Here is an 18,026-nt window from a genome sequence, read left to right as displayed (position 1 = left end):
TCTCAGAGGACCCATGTTTTGTGAAATAGTTTGATGTGAGCAGTTTATTATATCAGTTGGGTCTAACCCTCACTTAAATCTTTGCTTTTCACCTTTGTAGAGAGACTCTGCGGGAAGTACTGCACCTGCTGAAGAGCACTGGTAATTCTCAAGTAGAATACATTGTTCGCATCATGAAAAAGTGGGCCAAGGAGAACAGAGTCCCTGTTTGAGTCAGTGTCACAAAATGAACCAGGTCAGTTGCTACTGTATGTCTAGCTGCAAGAGAAGGGTCTCAGTTTCTCCTGTGCATTCTGGGTATCTCCTTCCTTGCAGGACTTTGGGCATTCAATCAGGATGACCTGTGTGAGGAAGAGTGTCCTGCAGTGAGATTCAAAACATACAGCAAGTTGGGGTTTTTTAATTTTTTTTTTTAATTAAAACTTCATTGGTACTTTTTCTGTTGTACCACTCAAATCCTCAAAGTTTCATTTTTTCAATAGTAGTTTCAACTGCCCACAAAATGAAAGTGCTCCTCAAATGTTCCCCTGATTCTTCCATAAGAGTTACTGAACTGCACAGTGTGGGTTTTTTTCCAGCAAGCCTTCTGGCCTCTGGAGAAGGATAATTTGTTACATGACTCAGAAAAACCTACTTCAGCGAGTGATGGAATGTCGCAAATAGACATGGTGACAGTGACACCACTAGGCTACTAGGGTATCAGATAATACAGAAGGCTTAACATAAAATCATATAATCATAAAATGGCTTGGGTCAGAAGGGACATTAAAGTTCTGTTCCAACATGCCGTGGGCAGGTACAGCTTTCACTCAGAGCTGCTCAGGTTCCTCAGAGTTTTATCCAACCTGGCCTTAAACAGTTCAAGGGATGGACCACAACTACTCTGGGTAACTTGTTCTAGTGCCTCACCACCCTCATAGTAAAGAATTTCTTCCTGATATCTTAGCTAAACATAATCTCAAAAACTGAAACCATTCCCTCTTGTCCTGTCACATGCCCTTGTGAAAAGTCTCTCTTCTTTAGGATTTCTATAGGTTACCTATCTGGGGTAAAATACAAAAAGTATTCTGAGGAGTATCCTTTTCTGGATGAATTTCAGTTACCAATATCTTAATTTAGGGGTTTTTTGTCTGTAAGGATTGTTTTCTCTCTTATTATCTTTTTCAGAGCATGGAGACTTATATGACTAACAGTATTGTTCAATCTCACTTTGAAATTTAACACTCAAAACATTTATGCATGTTAATATAGTTTACATGAGAACTTTAGAAATCTGATGGATAAAGAGATCTTTTGAATGATTTCCTTCAGCATTTACCACCATCATGAGCAATATATTCATCATACTTTTGGATTTATTATACTCTTCTGTATTTTTAAGGAGAACTGGTCAGGGAATACATAATTCTAAGAGGAGGCAATAGTTGTAACATAAAAATGCGTTGTACATTTGGTGTGGGAACTGACAGTGGTCAGATGTTAGGCTTCAGGCACTTGCTAAATAGACAAGTGAGCAACTGTCTCATTCTGGCTTGGAAAAATCCTAAGAAGGAATCCAAAAAATCCTTGGCAGGTTAAAAACAGTCAGCAGTTGGTGTTTTTCTAACTTGTATACTGGCAAAGATGTTTACAAAGAGGTGTAGGCTCTAAATGACCAATCATATTCATTGTACCAAAGTACTGTATAAAAAGAGGGTTTTGAGGAATAAAGATCATTCTCTCACTTGCTGTGAGAGTCCATGTTGTTATTATAATGCCATCCTTAAAACAATAACGACAAATTGGTAGTAAAAAACATTTGTATATTATTTGTAACAGGAAACTTCACATTTTATAAATTTGTAAAATAGTCAAGAAGTATTTTTTTTGCCTTTTGAGGGGAATTCAGATTATCATATTCTCTACTGTCTGTGCATTGATTAAAGCTCTTATTTGAATCTACAGTTGAATGTCTAATTGGTCTGTGTTGCTTCATACTGCAGAGTTGAAATAGCATATTCATTTTGCTGTGGAAGAGGGCAGGTTTGTGGCCAATAGCGTTGGTCCTGATCTTAAGGTGGTTTGCTGAAACTAAGGCAGCTGGGTGTGTGTGGAACATTCATACCTTTCTGCACATAATGTGTCTGGTTTTACTGCTTAAAGCAAAAAATATGGGTATCCTTGTTCAGGTGTCTAGAAGGACATTGATAGATGTAGTTACTTGCACTTAAATCTAGAAACTGATCCATCACATTAGCAACAATAAGCCTTTCAGGAGGGGCAATGTTACATTCATTCAAAAGATGTGTGAAAGTAGTTACAAAACACTTCACACGTGAACAGCATTTTTCTTTTCCATCTCAGTTTAATTAACTTGGAAACAGATTGAGAATACAATTATGAATCTTGGTACAAAGCTTCAAAAAATCATGTTGGTGGCTTTGTAGCAGATGTTAAATGCATCTAATTACTCCCTTTATTGAAGCTTAACCTGCAGGAGAGCTGAAGAGCATCCAGATCTGTTACAGACCATTTTACATGTTGGTTGACTCTTCTGAAATAAGTATGATGGCTTTGCAGCATAAGGGCTTGGGGGCAAATTTTAAATTCTCTTGTCTGTGACCAGGGAAGAAGCTTCTTTTAAAACCTCACCTTTATTTACTGTAGCCATAAGGTCATATTTGATATGCTAAATAACATGGGGTTTAGCACAGTGCATTTTATGGGCTGGTAATAAAGCTTTTCTCATTTGAGAAACATTGACAACAGGGGACTGCAGGTCTGTGCCTTGAGCAGTGATGAAATAAGGTATTTTACCTACTGTCTTAGCATTTAGATCTTGGTAGTAGAACAGAGATGTAGGTACTATTAAAATGCAGAACAAGAAAAGTACTGAAATACCGGTGTTTATTTTACCTTAGAAATACATCTAGAATGTGTGTTCCATTGTTTAATCTGAGGCCATATTCAAAGAACAGAGATGAGAAGTTGCCTTAGCTGATACAAAAATGAAAGATAGTTAAGAACCGATAAAATTTTATCCCTGTCCATTTCCATATTTCCCTAAACTGTGGAACTTTAAAGAGCCAAGGTATTTTAAACTGGATGGCTAGAAGTGAAGGTAGATGTGGAGGAAAACAAGAAAAGTGACCTATTGAGCAAGCAGGCAGTGAAGACAAGTGCAGAGTCCAGGAAATGGGTAAATTTATTGGGTCAGGAGTGATTTCAATAAAATTGAAACAGTGGCATTTCAGATAATGTAATGAAAGGAAGACTAAGGCAGAGGGAAATTGCTGTATCATTATAATTTCAAGGAAGAATATGGAAATTAGAGTTATTTCTTATACTGTGAATTAGCATCTGATTCCAAAGAAATAAGCTACAGGGAATGCATAGAAGGTACTGTGCTAGCAATCATAGCATTAATAGTGACTAGTAGAGAAAGCCAAACCCCAAACAGCATGTAACTGCTTTTAGTTGGGTGTTTGATGGATAAGAAAGTCAACCTTGAATTAAACTTGTTAATACCTGAACAACAGCGCTGACAGTAACATCTAAGTGAATTGAACTGGAGGTGGCAAGTTCATGTGAAAGAAAAGTCATGTCACATTATAGCTCTGGACTGTAGCAGGCATTGAGGTTTATGTGGTTCCCTCAGCTGGAAGCTGGCTTATTGATCTTCATAAGAAAGCTGTCTGAGCATGAGTGAGGAACTTGGCTGTTAGGTAGTCAGACACAAAGTAAACAATTACCTAAATGGCTGGAGGTTCACTATATGGGAGCTACACATACACTGAAGAAAACATCTAGATTTTGCCCACTGGTTTACTCTTTAACCATTTTTCCTCTGTATTATCTCTAGAAGTAACTTCCACTCACTCTTTCTGAAGTTTCATTTCTGAATTTCTGTCTTCCCTTTCAGTCTATTACATGGTCATTGAAGAAGTAGACAATTGCATGAAAGTGTTACCAGTAACCTTAAAATCAAGTAATTAATCAGCTCCTAGATAAGCTAGCCTGACACTATATAGTGCAAGATGGTAGATTTCACCAGTGTTGAATCCAATAACTAACTCGACTTACCATAAAATATTTGCCTGAAGAACTTAAGAGTGTCAATTTGAAGATGAGTAATGAACAATCCATAGTTTTATTTTGAAGTTCATTTGCATGATTAAATCATATTTGTTTTTTAAGAATTTGTACCTTAGTTCTAAATTCAACTTGTTTAGCCTTGTTTTCTAATATTAAGTTTTTTCAATGTTCATCATTGCTGTTAACCATTAAAAACCGGCATTGTTTGGTTTGGTTTTCTAGTGGTTTTCTTCAGAGGTTTTTTTCATTGTTAGGTATGCTTAAAGTGCAGCAAGTCCATTCTTGTTTGTATGAAAGACAGCTTCCCCTGTAAAGGCTAGAACACTGGCAGTTGGCTTGTCAACAGATGTTTTTTTGAAAACATGACTGTTTAGCACTGGGCATAATTTATCTCTGTACAGATCATTGGAATGTATGTGTGTAGCATTGGAATATGTTTCTCCATAGTGCTGCTTGCTGTTCTCCTGCATGGGTACTCAATGACTGCATTCATGCTTTTTGCCGTATTATCACAGGGGAACCTTGCATTAAACTGGTTCTTGGCTGGGACATGATATCTAGGATTTTCTAAAACTGGTATTTTCCAGAATACAGTCTATCCTTTGGAAGAGATAGCCCACCTTTTGTTCTACAAAAATACATGTTGTTCAAATTGGCTCAGTTTTCCAGCTCATGCAGATCACTCTGGATAACTACTTATCCCCACTAATTACTAGTTTACTTCTCTGGAGCTATTTATTAGCACAGTTTTACAGTTATATCTGGGTCATCAAGGGGTACGTTGGAACCTCCATACTTCCAGGATCCCCAAGACATTTTTATTGATGTCTGATGGCTGCTTTTCCATCATTTGTCATTCTCAACTTATTTAACATGTACCTTACAGATATGATATTATGCTATTCTTTAAAATTAGGTATATGACATCAGAAATTTATGCATTGCACTTGTAGAACTGGAGTATTGTTATATTCAGTTAAACTTGTAAAAGATCCATGTCATAGGAGATACTTCCCATTCATTCTTTATTAGATGAGCCTTTCAGCATCCCAGAGAGACTGATAGAGTCCAGTTGCTCAAGTCCTTTTGCATAATTTGAAACAACTTTTTTTTTGGCCCTGCAGTCACATTTGGCCACACACTAAAAGATTACCTTTGACTTTGTAGAGTTTAAACTTTTGTTTGGAACAAATAAAGCAGGCATTTCACATCTCTGGGCAAGGGACAGCTCCTAAATTCCTTATAGGTCTTGCTTAATTGATGAATTACACTAGCATCTATTTATAGAGTTAAAAATAAAAGTAATGTCTACATTTAGTAAGAGCTGTGACTTCTGAGAAGACACAGTGTATTCAGATAAAAAGAGAACTTCTGTTTCAATTCATGCCTACATGCTTGAATTGTGCTTAGTTTCTCCACATTGTATTATTCTTAGCAATTCTTTAGAAGAATTTAAAATAATGAAGTAAAATAAATGATGGTCTTTAATGTGTTTTTCAACAGATCTTCAGGACTGTGGGTCTCCAGTTATTTGAACAGGAAGTATGCTGTCTCATAGTTTGTAGTGATTCTCAGATACAGCTGAATCAAACTAAAAAGTGGGATACTATGTATGCTGTTCCATGAGGCTAGGAATTGCATTGATTTTTTTGCACTCCTTAAACCACACTTTAAGCTGCTCCTTAACTGGAGATGAGTGCTGAGCCTTAAACTCCACCTTGATCACTGTAAGCAACATCCATGTGGTCAGTTCTGTGCAAAAAACACATGCAACAGTGCAGAATTATACAAGGTAACATTTTAAGAGCACATGTAATAATGTTGACATTGTTTACATCATGTAGAAAAGAATTATGCTCCAATTCCAACAGCTGCCTTGCTCATAGTAACAGTTACCATTTTCTTGGATGATTTTGTCCTTCTTAAACTTGATGGGATCATTATGCATGTCTACTCTAAAGCTACTTGTAGTCTTTTTCTTGCCTTACATTAAAGAGTGAGGCCATTATATGGGGAGCCATTATGAGACAAACCTCAGTATCTTATTTTTCAGAGCTAGTGAATTAACTTATATCACATGATGTCACTGTGTCTCATGAATCTGTGTGTGGAAGCTGAGAAAATGTTACAAAAATTAAATTACAAAACCTGATAAACCAAGTCATAAACTGCCTGGTATATTCCCATACTGATGATTATCCTAATGTTTTCTACCAGTTCAGTCTTACTTTTTTCTGACTTATTCATGATGCAACATGTGCTGAACTTAGTCATTACTGAACAAACTGAGAAGCTATCTGTATAAAATTGTGGTGGTTTTCCCCACCATTTAAAGGAAAATGAACTATTTTTTGGTCACACCAAAGTAATTTCTGACTCAAGCTTTACAAGACTCCCGACTCAGTTTAGCCAGTTATTCTCAAGCAGGTTTTATTACTGTGTCCACTTTTCATTCTTCACATTCTCATTCCCTAATGAGTGTTTTCCTTTCTATCTCCCCATTAATGTGATGGGCCTTACGGGACTACCGAACTACTGCTAAAGTACTGCTGTTTTCCACTTCTCTCTTCCTCCCCTTGCACCACCTCTGAGTATAACTTGCCTTGCTCTCACTTCACAGGCACTTGAGGCAAGATATTTTCAGATTTGTAAAATGCTAAGTCCTGTGGAAGACTAGAAATCAGCATGACACTAAGAATAACTCAGTCTCTTAAAAAAATAGGTGTTCAGAAAAGGGTAGACTGTACTGTTACTTAGCGATTTCAGAGGTAATTCTTTTAAGGTCAGAAAAATGACATTTGAAATAGAACTGTTATACAGAAAATGTATCTTGTTTTCACAGGCATTTTGGGTTTGTAGCGTGCACTCTGATCTTAAAATTGTCACTTCTATTGCTGCTATTCTACATTTGTTTTAATATGCTCAAAAAACTTCACATCTCATGTCTTCTCAAAACCAACTTGAGGTGGATAGAAGAATACTTCTAAAGAATTTCATTTGTCCATTTAAATTATTCATGTATGACAAATCGTTTTTCATATATAATTTTTCAGATGCTATTTTTAATGCTGTGGCAAAATCAAAAGCAGCTCTGTGTTGAATCTGCAAGTTCAGTACGTAGTTAATTCTTGGTGATAAATATGTGCTTTGCTTTTTTGAAGGCAGTTTGGCTTGGAAATAAAATCATGGAAGTATGAAAATGATGAACTGCACATTGGAAATAAGCTTCTGACTATTTTGATCATAAGCTTGTATGAATGTTAAAAATGTGATTTGTTTATGCAATCACTCTCAGTTGTCTGTGATAATGTGCACTTACCTAGGTGTGGAACTTACATCCATAAAAGCAGTTTCCAAAGTGCTGAGAGACATTAAAAAACTTGGTTAGGAAATTGGAGTTTTGGTAAAATCAGTCTGAAAGTGAAAGGAGGAACAAAAGAAAAACTTTTCTCTAAGGTCACAACAAATATTATGTTGTATGCCTTTATAACTTTTAGAAGGTTGCTTTGCCATCTACATATATGTGTTACATTAAATTCTCCTTTTTGGGAGGATGAACCTTTGTGAAGAATGAGGCTCACTTTCTTAGTACAATTTATAAGTTTAATAAAAAAATTTAAAAAGAGACAATTAGGAGTCAGACAAGCAAAACTGAGTTAATGGCTGGGTGCCTGGCATACAGCCAGAGAACACACCTTAACTCAGAAAAACATTCCTTTAGATGTACCAGTTTGTTACATATTCAGAAAGACCCTAGTGCATTATTCAAACATTCCTCTTGAGTTTGGATATTCTCTTGGTTTTGGCCCCCCCAGCCTGCCCCATTTCACCAAATTAACGTTTTATTACTCCTTGTAGATAAAGTTCTTAGTGGCGTCTCTTGGTCATCTCACGTCCCAGTCTTCTGATAACAGAGGATCAATAAATTCTTCTGTTGGAACCTTGGGGATCTGTCCTTCATCCAGATATTCCAAGAATGTGGGGAATTTCTTTATTATCTTTCCCTAGTCTTCTGGTTTGGTTACTGTAATAAATGCCAAGCCAATTCCAAATTAATAAATTATTTTATTAATTTTAGAAAAATCAATGACCAGAATTTCAGGTAAGACAACCTGAGAACAATCAAAGAATCAGTGTTGAGTCCTGGGATTGGTACTGGGTGAACCTTAGCTGTGGCCTCTATCACACCGCAGCTCCACCTGTTCACACTTTCGGTACTTTGAGTCCAGTTTTTATACAGTTTCTGTAGCGGGATGAGCATTACTTCATGCTTTCTTTGTCCCTTCAGTTTTCCTTCATATTCATGGAGATTCATCCTCGCCATTCGGTCAGTTGAATAGTTCTTCCGTGGGGAGATGAATATTATATGCAACTTCTGGGAATCACGTATTGAGATGCGTGTTCCTGTCGGAGCAAGGCCCATCTCGGTGGTAATAGTTGGGTTGTTCGCAATCCCATCTCCAGAGAAGACCTATCTTCCTTGGATCCTCTCTCCTTTTCTCTTGTAAATTCGGTCGTTGCCCAGTTCCTGGCAAGGGTCGTTCTCCGATTCCCAAATCTGTCCACCACTAGTCCCATATGATTTCACCATTTATTTCAAAAGGCATAACTTGATTTATATTATACATAAATTATAAACATGAATTATCCCACGTCATTTATCACAGTTACTAAAAGCGTCTTATATCACATAGCTTCTATTTAATATTATACTACAACCTAAATATATATACATACACCACCATACACACCATTTCTAAGTCCTGTTAATAGCAGAAAATAAAAGAAAATACAGTAAAACCTTCCCACATTATACATATAGCATTCATTTTAATATTTGCAAAAAGACAACATATAATGCATTTATGCATTAATATGCATTTATAACACATTGCTTGACAGGTGTTGCCTGAACAGTATAATAATTTAATATATATTATGGAATTTAATAAAAATAAGTTTCCTATAATTATGACAATATTTATATTTCACCAAAAACTAGAGAATATCACTGTGGCAAGTGACCAAGGCTCCTCTAGCCAGCAGTCTGCCTGAGTCTGCTGTCAAGGACAAAGAAACCCTGAGTGAGGGCAAATCTGTGGCACGTTACCTTTTGTACTTCTGAGCAATGCTCATTAAACAGCATTACTACTGCTTTTAGTGTAGAAATTGCAATTCAAACTGAGAACTCCCTACCTGGCTAGTCCTCCTCATTCATGTTACAGGTGGGTGGCAGAGCTACAGGAAATCATGACTCATATTCTTGTGTGGCTTTCTATTACTATTGGGAGAATAAAATCAGCAGACAACAATACAGAGATAAGACAATAACCTGACTGTACCTTCTGTACCTTACCATAGTATGCTCCCATTTCTACAAAAAATTCTCTGAATAGCAAACTATTCCTAAATCCCAAGTTAACACTTGGTATCATTAGACTACTGGTCAGCGGGGGACCGTCCTGTGGGGTTTTGTCTGACAATGGGCTCTCAAATTCCTAAGAATATTAAGTGGACCTTCACTGGTCACGGACTAGAAGGTTTACCAGTCCCTGAACTCAACAGGACGTCCCTTCCCTTCCAGCCCCTTGTGACTGCCCCCTGACCTGCCAAGGTTCGAGGAAACACACAAACAAATATCACACGCTTTCCCCATGGTCGACCACATCCCTCATGGGACAATGGAACTGTGGCCTTGGGGTCCCACTCACCCCATGATAGTATCACGTCTCACTCATACACACATACGTTTGGTCACCCCACTCAACCATGCAGTACTCACAGTCTCCTTTTCTTGCGTGGATTCTTTGTGCATGTTGATTTTTACAAGTGAAAAAGAAAATTACCACGGTTCTGAAGACCCCTTCCCTGGGTCCCTGCTGAGTTCCCGAGAGCCCCTCCCAAGCTAGCTCGTCCTAACCCTCCGCTGTTGGTTTTAAATTTTGTTGGTTCTTTTGGCCAGTTGGTTCTGCAAGATCTCCCTGTCCCACTGAGCCACTGTAGGAGCGGGGTGACTCTCAGTCGGAAAACAGAGGTCCGCAGATCCCCAGAACTGGCCTCGCTCTTGGGCGCTAAAATTGTTATAAATGCCAGTCCACTTTGCCAATTAAAATATAATTTTGTTTATTAAAATAAAATTACAGAATTTCAGTAAAACCAACAAGCGGAGATACAATGACGATGCTCAGGATCATCAAAGGGTGAACAGAAAAACAGCCTCTATTGCACTGCAGTCCCCCAAAGTTCACGAATTGGCCCTGTCCCGGTCCCAGTTTTTATATAGTTTATTTAGCCTTCAGCAAAGGATTTCCCCACAGTTCATGGTTTTCCGGGGTGATTTCATGTATTCATGTTTCCTCTCCGCCCTGCTGAATAGATTTCCTCGTCGAAGTAATGTTCGTTAATCTCTCTCCTCGAGGTCTGAATAGAGTCTGGGGCGTTGAATAGGAGGGGTGTTCCCTTATCAAATTCCAGTTCTCTCTTATCATGCTACCGCTGATCACCAGGCATCTCCCAGTTCTGTTACCCTTGCATAGCTGATATCAATCTTGATTAGCCTCTATTTTGATGCCAACCGTGGACCCCAGTTATGAGAAGAGCAATTGTCCCGTCCTGAATGGTGATTTCCTGAGAGTCGCCACTCCTGAGGGAGGCTGTGTCTATGTCAGACCTGAGCATATTTTATGTTACAGGAATTCATTTGTGTTATACATATACACAGAAAGCACAAATTAACAAATTACATTTATAAACATATTGAAAATATTAATTAACAAATTACATTTATTACAGGGACCAATGGTCTGAGGGCACATGGGCAGTACAGAGGGCAGGACAAAGGGCAGTGCCCTATAGGGGACATGGGGGCAGACCACCAGGGATACCACAACCAATAGAGAAACAGGGAAAGGAGCAACCACGAGAATTAGGGGCATACGGGGAGAGCGGACCTGGGGTGGATCACATAGTGTTGCAAAGCACCATGAAGGAAGTCTTTTCTTTCAGCCTAGGCAGGGAAAACTCCATGGTAAATCTTTCCAAAGCCTGGAGGTTTCCCTGAGGGATTTAAGGGTTCCCACTACATAGATATAGATAGATGGATATATATATATATATATAGAGATAGATAGATAGATAGATAGATAGATAGATAGATAGATAGATAGATAGATAGATAGATAGATAGATAGATAGATATAAATTCCAGGATTTCAGCTAAGGGGTTATTTTAAAGGACCATTTAATTGTTCACGTTTAAAAAGACAACTTCAAGTTCATTGAATACAACCATTTACTAAGCAGTACCCTAGCCACAACTAAGCCATGTCCCTAAATGCCACATCTACACAGCCCTTAAATACCTCCAGGGAGTGTGACTCAATCACTTCCCTGGGTGGCCTGTTCCATTGCTTGACAACCTTTTTGATAAAAAATTTTTCCTATTATCCAATTGAAACCCCCTTTGGTGCAATTTGAGGTCAACTGGATCTTGTCCTATTGTTGTTATTTTGGTGATTCAGTGGCTTTTGTTTTCTTGTGATCACTTAGAAGGTAACTATTCTTTTTTCCTCTGTCTTTTCTTCCTTCTTAGAAAAGTAAGGAATAAACCTGGAAAGAGGAATTTCCTAGGGATTCACTGCTTGGCACAGAAAACGTCTCAGGGGCTGATATCCCCAAATTTATATCATTTAAGACAGAATCCACACATCTGGAATCATTACTAATGTAGGTGTTTACTGCTTATTTGTCAAACCCCTGAGTTCACCCTTAACATTAGGAAAGCTTAAAAGTTGCATGCTTACTCCAGCAAGAAATCTTGATACCAGAAGCAGAAACAATTATTTAAAATTAAGTAAAAAATAAGATGTAACTAGAAATGTGTTCTTGTTGGTCACAATTGATTTTGCTACTCTTATCCAAAGGAAGACATGACCTATGTTCTGCTTAGTAAATGCACCTACTTAAGAGTCGATATTCAAAGTCTTAATATTTCGTCTTCTCTCCAGGCTCAAAAGATGTTCCCACAGCAACTTCTCCAAGCAGCTTGCTCTTCCTTGGCAAGTATGCAATTCTTCTTTCCTTTTTCTCTCTCTGCTTTTTCTTCCTAACTTGCAACTCCATCTAAACTGAGCTCTTGAGGCTTTAAATTTTCTCTGAGGTTCCTCTAAGTCAACAGTCTTATCCTATGTATCAGCTTAAAGAAAGTTACAGTGTTCTGAAGGGCATAAAAATCAGTCATTCAGAACTTCTATAAGCTTGAAATGTCTCATTGAGAAAATTCTTCTGAACAGCACGGATGATAGATCCTAACACCCCCTCCTTTGGTTAAGGAATTCACACTATCATGACACATCCTTTCCTGTAAATCCCTTTACTTCTTTCACATGAAGCCCTGATTTCTAGCTTATGTGAGATAAAAGCCAACATTTTCTTTTCATCAGCTACCTCCAAGATACCAGTCCTGCCATTTAGGTTGTTCTGGCACAAAACATGGTGTTGGAAGACTACTCTTCATCTCAGCAAGTGAGCAAAAGATGCACCTAAATCCACTTATAGGGGTAAAACGTGCTTCCAGTTACAGAAGCAGTAATTACTTTTTGCATAAAAATTGTTGCTGTGTTTAAAACATCCTATTGCCATTGAAACCTTGCACTTGTCAGATTTGTTCAAAGCATTTCTTAAAGCTCTGGAGAAGAATTGAATGTCTCTTGGGCTCAAATTTTCCAGTAAGTGAGGCTTAAGCAATTCACAGGGAGCAAGTACAAACATATGGGATAAAGTTCATTATCATAGTTCCTCTGCCTTGAAATTGTGACAAATGGGTTTTACTGCCCTGTCAAAGGAAATCCTAATTACCTGAAGGTAATGCACACAGCCTTCCTAGAGTGAATCTGGAATTTGTCTACCTGCTTACAGTCCTTCCAAACAGTTTACTTCACTGAAAAGTGTACTTTGAACTACTTAAAGCTGTGGCAGAGCTGCTGATAACAGCTCTTAAATACATGTGCCTGAGGAAAGAAAGCTAGAGGTATATTCTTCAGGAAACATTATTTTTACTTAGAAGAATAGAAATAGTAAAAATATGAGGGGGCGGGGTCCTGAAGATAAATCGGTTTTCTAAATGGTATGAAAGGCATTGGTGTTTCATTTTGGAAAGAAAATGGGTGGTTTATTTATTGATTCTGTATCTGGCAGGGAGCAACTTAATAAAGCTATAAGAAGAAAGAGAAGGTAAAAAAAACCCAATTCAAATTCAGAAATCCTCATTAAACAGAAAACCAGCAATGCTAGCCATGTTGTTGCTGCAGTGGATTCTTGTGATGCAGTAACAGTTCTAGTAAAAGCTTCATAAACACCAGCCTACCTGCAGCTGTGTCATCTCCTGACAGAGAAATGGAAATTGCAGCTGCTGTGGCAGCAGTTCCAGTGAAATGACCACAAGGATCAACAAGATGCATGGTTGGACCATAAGAAACCAAGGACATAGTGAGGAAGCAACTGATGGTAAATGAGGATATTCTCACAAAAAAAACAAAACAAAGCAAAACAAAAATACACACACGCAAAACTCACAACAAAACAAAACCCAAGCAAACCTAAACCTGATAGAAGCGTCTTGGAGCCTTTTGAGCAGTGGAGATGTGACTGCCACTACAGCTGCTACCTCTAATATAGATCCCAGTGCTCACCTTAAGGAAAGGAGAGAACAAATTGCCATTCCGTGCCACTTAATCTTATTATGTAATACTATTACACAATATATATAATAGTATATATTATTAAGCAGAACATGTTTTCTCCTGCATTCCCATTCCCTGCATGTCCAAGGACAAGAGGCTCATAGCTCATGGAAGTAAAGTAATAGCCTTTGAAAAGGAAAACAAGCTCCCTGGAGACAGATATAACTGATGAGAAGGACAGCTCTGCTTTCTGGTGGGACCCTGGGCCTGCTGCTGTGGGGTGTCCAGCCTAGACAAAGCCACACAGGCTTCCATGAGGTCCAGGAGAGCAGTGACCACTGGTCTGTCATGAGACAGGTACAGCTCTGACTCTACCCCAACCAACATGAACAGCCCAAAAGCATGAGAGTGCTACTAACGGAGAAGCCAGTCCAAAGCAGAGCAGGAGGATCCCACCTGCACCAAAGTAGAGGCCTCTGCAGTTTGCTGGTCTGTCTCTGTTGTTTTCTGTATTTGAAACTAAGTCAGGCAAACAAACTGCCGCTCACTGATGTGGTTGTAGCATCTGTAATTCCAAGCATCCATTTTGTCTGGTCTACTCAAACTGGCTTTCACTAGTGAAATAAAAAGCTGTTTCAATATCACCTCAAAATTACTCTCTTTGTGCAGTTGTTAAATTGTTTTAAAACTCTTAATGTGCCTCTCTGTGTCCTTCAGGTAACATACAAAGGGAAGGAATCTGTATTCAATGTTGGACTATTTTAGCATGGCCATATCCTGAGAGGACGCAAAGTAACTGGCAGAATATTTATAATTACTTTTTAAATTTTGTGTTACACTGACAAGGGCAGCACATTATACTATGTACAGACAATACCCGAGATGAAGCTTAATGATAAAGAACAAAAGAGCAAAACAGAACAAAAAGTATGGATAAATTACAAATCTAACTCCTGCTGAAGTGTTTGAAATGGCTCAAGCCTGGAACTCTTCTGTGTGCTCGAAACCAAATTCTTTGAGAGCTTACAATCTAGTGAATTTGGTTGTTTTCTTTTCCGAATGGTTCTAGTATCTTAGACCAAATGTAACATTAACATATTCCAGTAACTACTATGCCTGGATCTGCTGCCAAGTTTCTTTCTGATTTAGTTCAGATACTCAGATCCAGAGCAAACTGTCTTTGGTGACTTCACTTTAAATGCAAAGATCCAGAACTACTGTTTGTCTAGTTGCATAAACAAGTACTAAGCCTTATAAAAATATGATGTGCACACCAAGATGCTTAGAAGTTAGATACTAGAGAAATACAAGGGTTTATTTGTCTAATTAAACTCCTTGGAGAAAGGAAGAGGGGCCATATGAATTACTGTTTCTAATATAAAGATCTGCAATCTCAAAACAAATGGCCACCTGAAGCTATTTCCAAGAACTACTTCTGGTTTTCTCTGTAACCCTACGATGGGTTGGATGATGATTGTTCTTTCCAGATTATTTTTTTTTCCAACTTAAAAAGTATGTTAAGAATCTGACCAAAATGTGCTTTCAGGTGTATCTATACTACAAGACAATATGAAGCACTGGATTCAGATACTTGTAAAACTAATTTTCTTGTGGAGTACATACCCTACATTGATTACTTCTGAATATAGTCCTCTATATCTTAGTTAGGAGACTGAAAGACAGAATGGAGTTTTACATTAGGTACTTAAAATACAGTTTATCTTCATCACTTTTCACGGATATATCCAAGTATTATCTGTGAACAAACTACCTGCTGTATACTTCTTGTACTTATTTCAAGGTCTAGTTTTCCATCTCGTAATTGAAAACAAGGTTCAGCACAGCTGCAGAAGAGCCTGTGACTTCCACATAAGATTTCTGTTTGATGTGCAATAAACTGCTCTTTTTCTGAGGAAAGGTCCCTTTTTACCTAAATCATAGGATTTAATGGCATAGATGACACAGAAACTTTGATCAGAATCTTCCGGGCAGGGTCCACATGTCTGGAGCTTTGGGATGCTCAGTATATTCCAGAAATACATTTCCTCTTTTGTGCATCAGCTGATAGCTGTATTGTTATAAATGCCAATCAGATATTCCAATTTTTAATAATAATTTGGTTTATTAATAACAAATCAAATCACAGAATTTCGATAACCCACCAACAGCGGAGAAACTTGACAGAGCTTTCCCGGGAAATGTCAAGGGTGAACCGTGAGATACAGGGTCTGGCAGCCTGCTATCTCCCCCAACAGTTCACGAATTAGCCCGGTTCGGGGCTTGGTTTTTGTACACTTTATTCTACCCCCGACAATATTTCCCCATATTCCCCATTGTTTCCCCACTAACTAAACAAATTCGGGAGTCTCCCCAACCAAGCAGAAAAGAGTTCTTTTCTTAGTTCAAATGTTAATGTCCAATTTCAATAGGTCCTTATAGTTGATGAGTGGTCGAGATATCGAGGATGTGGCTTGATGGTCCGTGAAGCTGGCACCCAAGGTGTGAGTTGCTGGTGCCAGCTTATCTCGGGGTCCCCTCCCTGGTGCTTGGGCAGCTGCGGGCTTTCTCGGAAAACTCCTTTGTTCTTTTCTGAATGGGGCACCGGCTGTCTCAGCGTGGTCAGTTTCGCCGTCTGCTGCAGAATCTCTTAAAAACATAAATTTTACCTGATATCACTTTATACAATTTTATAAATTTCTAATTTATCATAAGAACATGAATTAACCATCTACGTTTATAACATGTATGAAATTCTCAACAGAGAACAAGTGCAAATATAAAATTATTTTATTATGATGCTGAAAGTCAAAACATATTTGAGGAATACATCCACCGCTACTAAGCTTGCTAGCTGCACCACAATATTCAAGGCTTTAAGGTAAAACAAGTCCCTTAGACTATAAAGCTCAATATATTTTCAAGCTTCAAAAGGAAAGTTTACATTTCTCAAATTGGGTTAGTCATTCCAGTGACTTGCTGCTGCAAGCAGTATTCTGGAATGCCCTCCGGTCCCTGATAGTAATGTTATAACTTTCAGTAACATTGTTCTAGTGTCACAGATATTCTCTGGAGTCTAGATGAAATGAAAGCCAAGCCAAAAGACTTCCTATGACATGACAGAAAACATCAAGTGCAGAAATGGATGTTATTTGAAAAGTGGAGTAATGTAATGCACAGAATAGTCTATTATCATTATGCAAAATAATACATGTAAATTGCTTGCTTTGCATATGTACATTTTTTTTGAAAGAGAGGACCTAGTATTTCTGACACTAAAAAAAATGCCCCCAAAATGGTAATGTCTTTTTCTCTGCTCCAATGAAGCTAGAGGATACAATGCTCATGATGTTCATAAGCTTCCTGAAACCTCACACTGCCTTGGTGGCATACCTCCATCTGGAAATACCAGCCATCAGTCTGCCAAAGTAGGTGGTGACAGACTGAAACACTTGCAGTATTTGCAGACAGCTCCTGCTCATGAGGGAAGTCTCACTGCTGCTCAAACCCTGCCTTCTTTGCCTTATCCCCCCTCTCTCTCGAACAGCTCTTTCCCAACAAGCCCCAGCTGCTCCCTGCAGCCAGAGCTGGTGCCCTACAGACCAAGCTCCCTGACGCCGAGGGCAGACTAGCACGCCGGGCAGCGACTGCTCTTCTGTAGGAACAAGCTGCGATCAACCTCGCCATACGGTACGATTCCGTCAAACCCCGATGTCCCCTTCTGTTCCATGCAGCATGGGCTGATGCCACCGAGACACGGTGGGTCCGCGCCGTTCAGCGTGGCAAAGGCCGCTCTCCTCGCACGGGTGGCTTTTCTCTGGTGACTGACTCGCAGCCCCGACTTCTGCGGGGAAGACCTCAGCGGATCTTCCCCGCAGCAGGCCTGCGGCCCCCGCAGCCTACCCGCTCTGCGCCGGGAGGACGAGCGCTGCGCAGCCCCCGCGGCTGCAGACGGCAGCGGTCCCGGCGTGCGCATCGCCCCGGCAACCGGGGGCGGGCCCGGCGCCCGCGGCGTGTGGGCGGTGACGGCCGCGCTGACGTCCAGGGGAAGCTGAGCAATAACAGCAGCGACGCGGGCTGGGCTGCGCCTGCGCGGTCTGTGGGGCTGCTCTATTTATGTGGGGGGGCGCCAAGATGGCGGGGGTGGCGAGGAGAACGTAGGGGTATCTCCGACCGGGCGGCGGAGCGGGGAGGAGGGAGAGGGAGGAGCTGGGGCCAGTGGGAGGGAGCGCGGGGAGCGGTGTCACCGAACGTGAGAAGGGGGGCCGGCTGGCG

General features: G+C 39.5%; 1 protein-coding gene across 5 annotated transcripts in view; it reads left to right on the top strand.

Moving 5' to 3' along the window:
* IFT56 (intraflagellar transport 56) overlaps positions 1 to 14,429 on the top strand; it is a 75,830-nt gene extending 61,401 nt beyond the window's left edge. The window contains exons 18-19 of one of the 5 annotated variants that reach the window (XM_063396107.1): positions 101 to 235; positions 11,666 to 14,429. In XM_063396107.1, the coding sequence (XP_063252177.1) occupies positions 101 to 212 (112 nt within the window). In that variant the 3' untranslated portion in view covers positions 213 to 235; positions 11,666 to 14,429. Of the gene's footprint in view, positions 1 to 100; positions 1,944 to 5,577; positions 7,320 to 11,665 lie in introns of those variants that run through there. The other 4 variants (XM_063396106.1, XM_063396108.1, XM_063396105.1 and 1 more) reach the window with 4 other exon arrangements.
* Positions 14,430 to 18,026: the final 3,597 nt, after the last annotated feature.

This window comes from Prinia subflava, chromosome 4, assembly GCF_021018805.1.
Source record: "Prinia subflava isolate CZ2003 ecotype Zambia chromosome 4, Cam_Psub_1.2, whole genome shotgun sequence".
In the NCBI taxonomy this organism is placed as follows: Eukaryota; Metazoa; Chordata; class Aves; order Passeriformes; family Cisticolidae; genus Prinia; species Prinia subflava.
The sequence above is the reverse complement of the archived record's forward strand: the minus strand, read 5'-3'. Positions and strand labels throughout refer to the sequence as shown.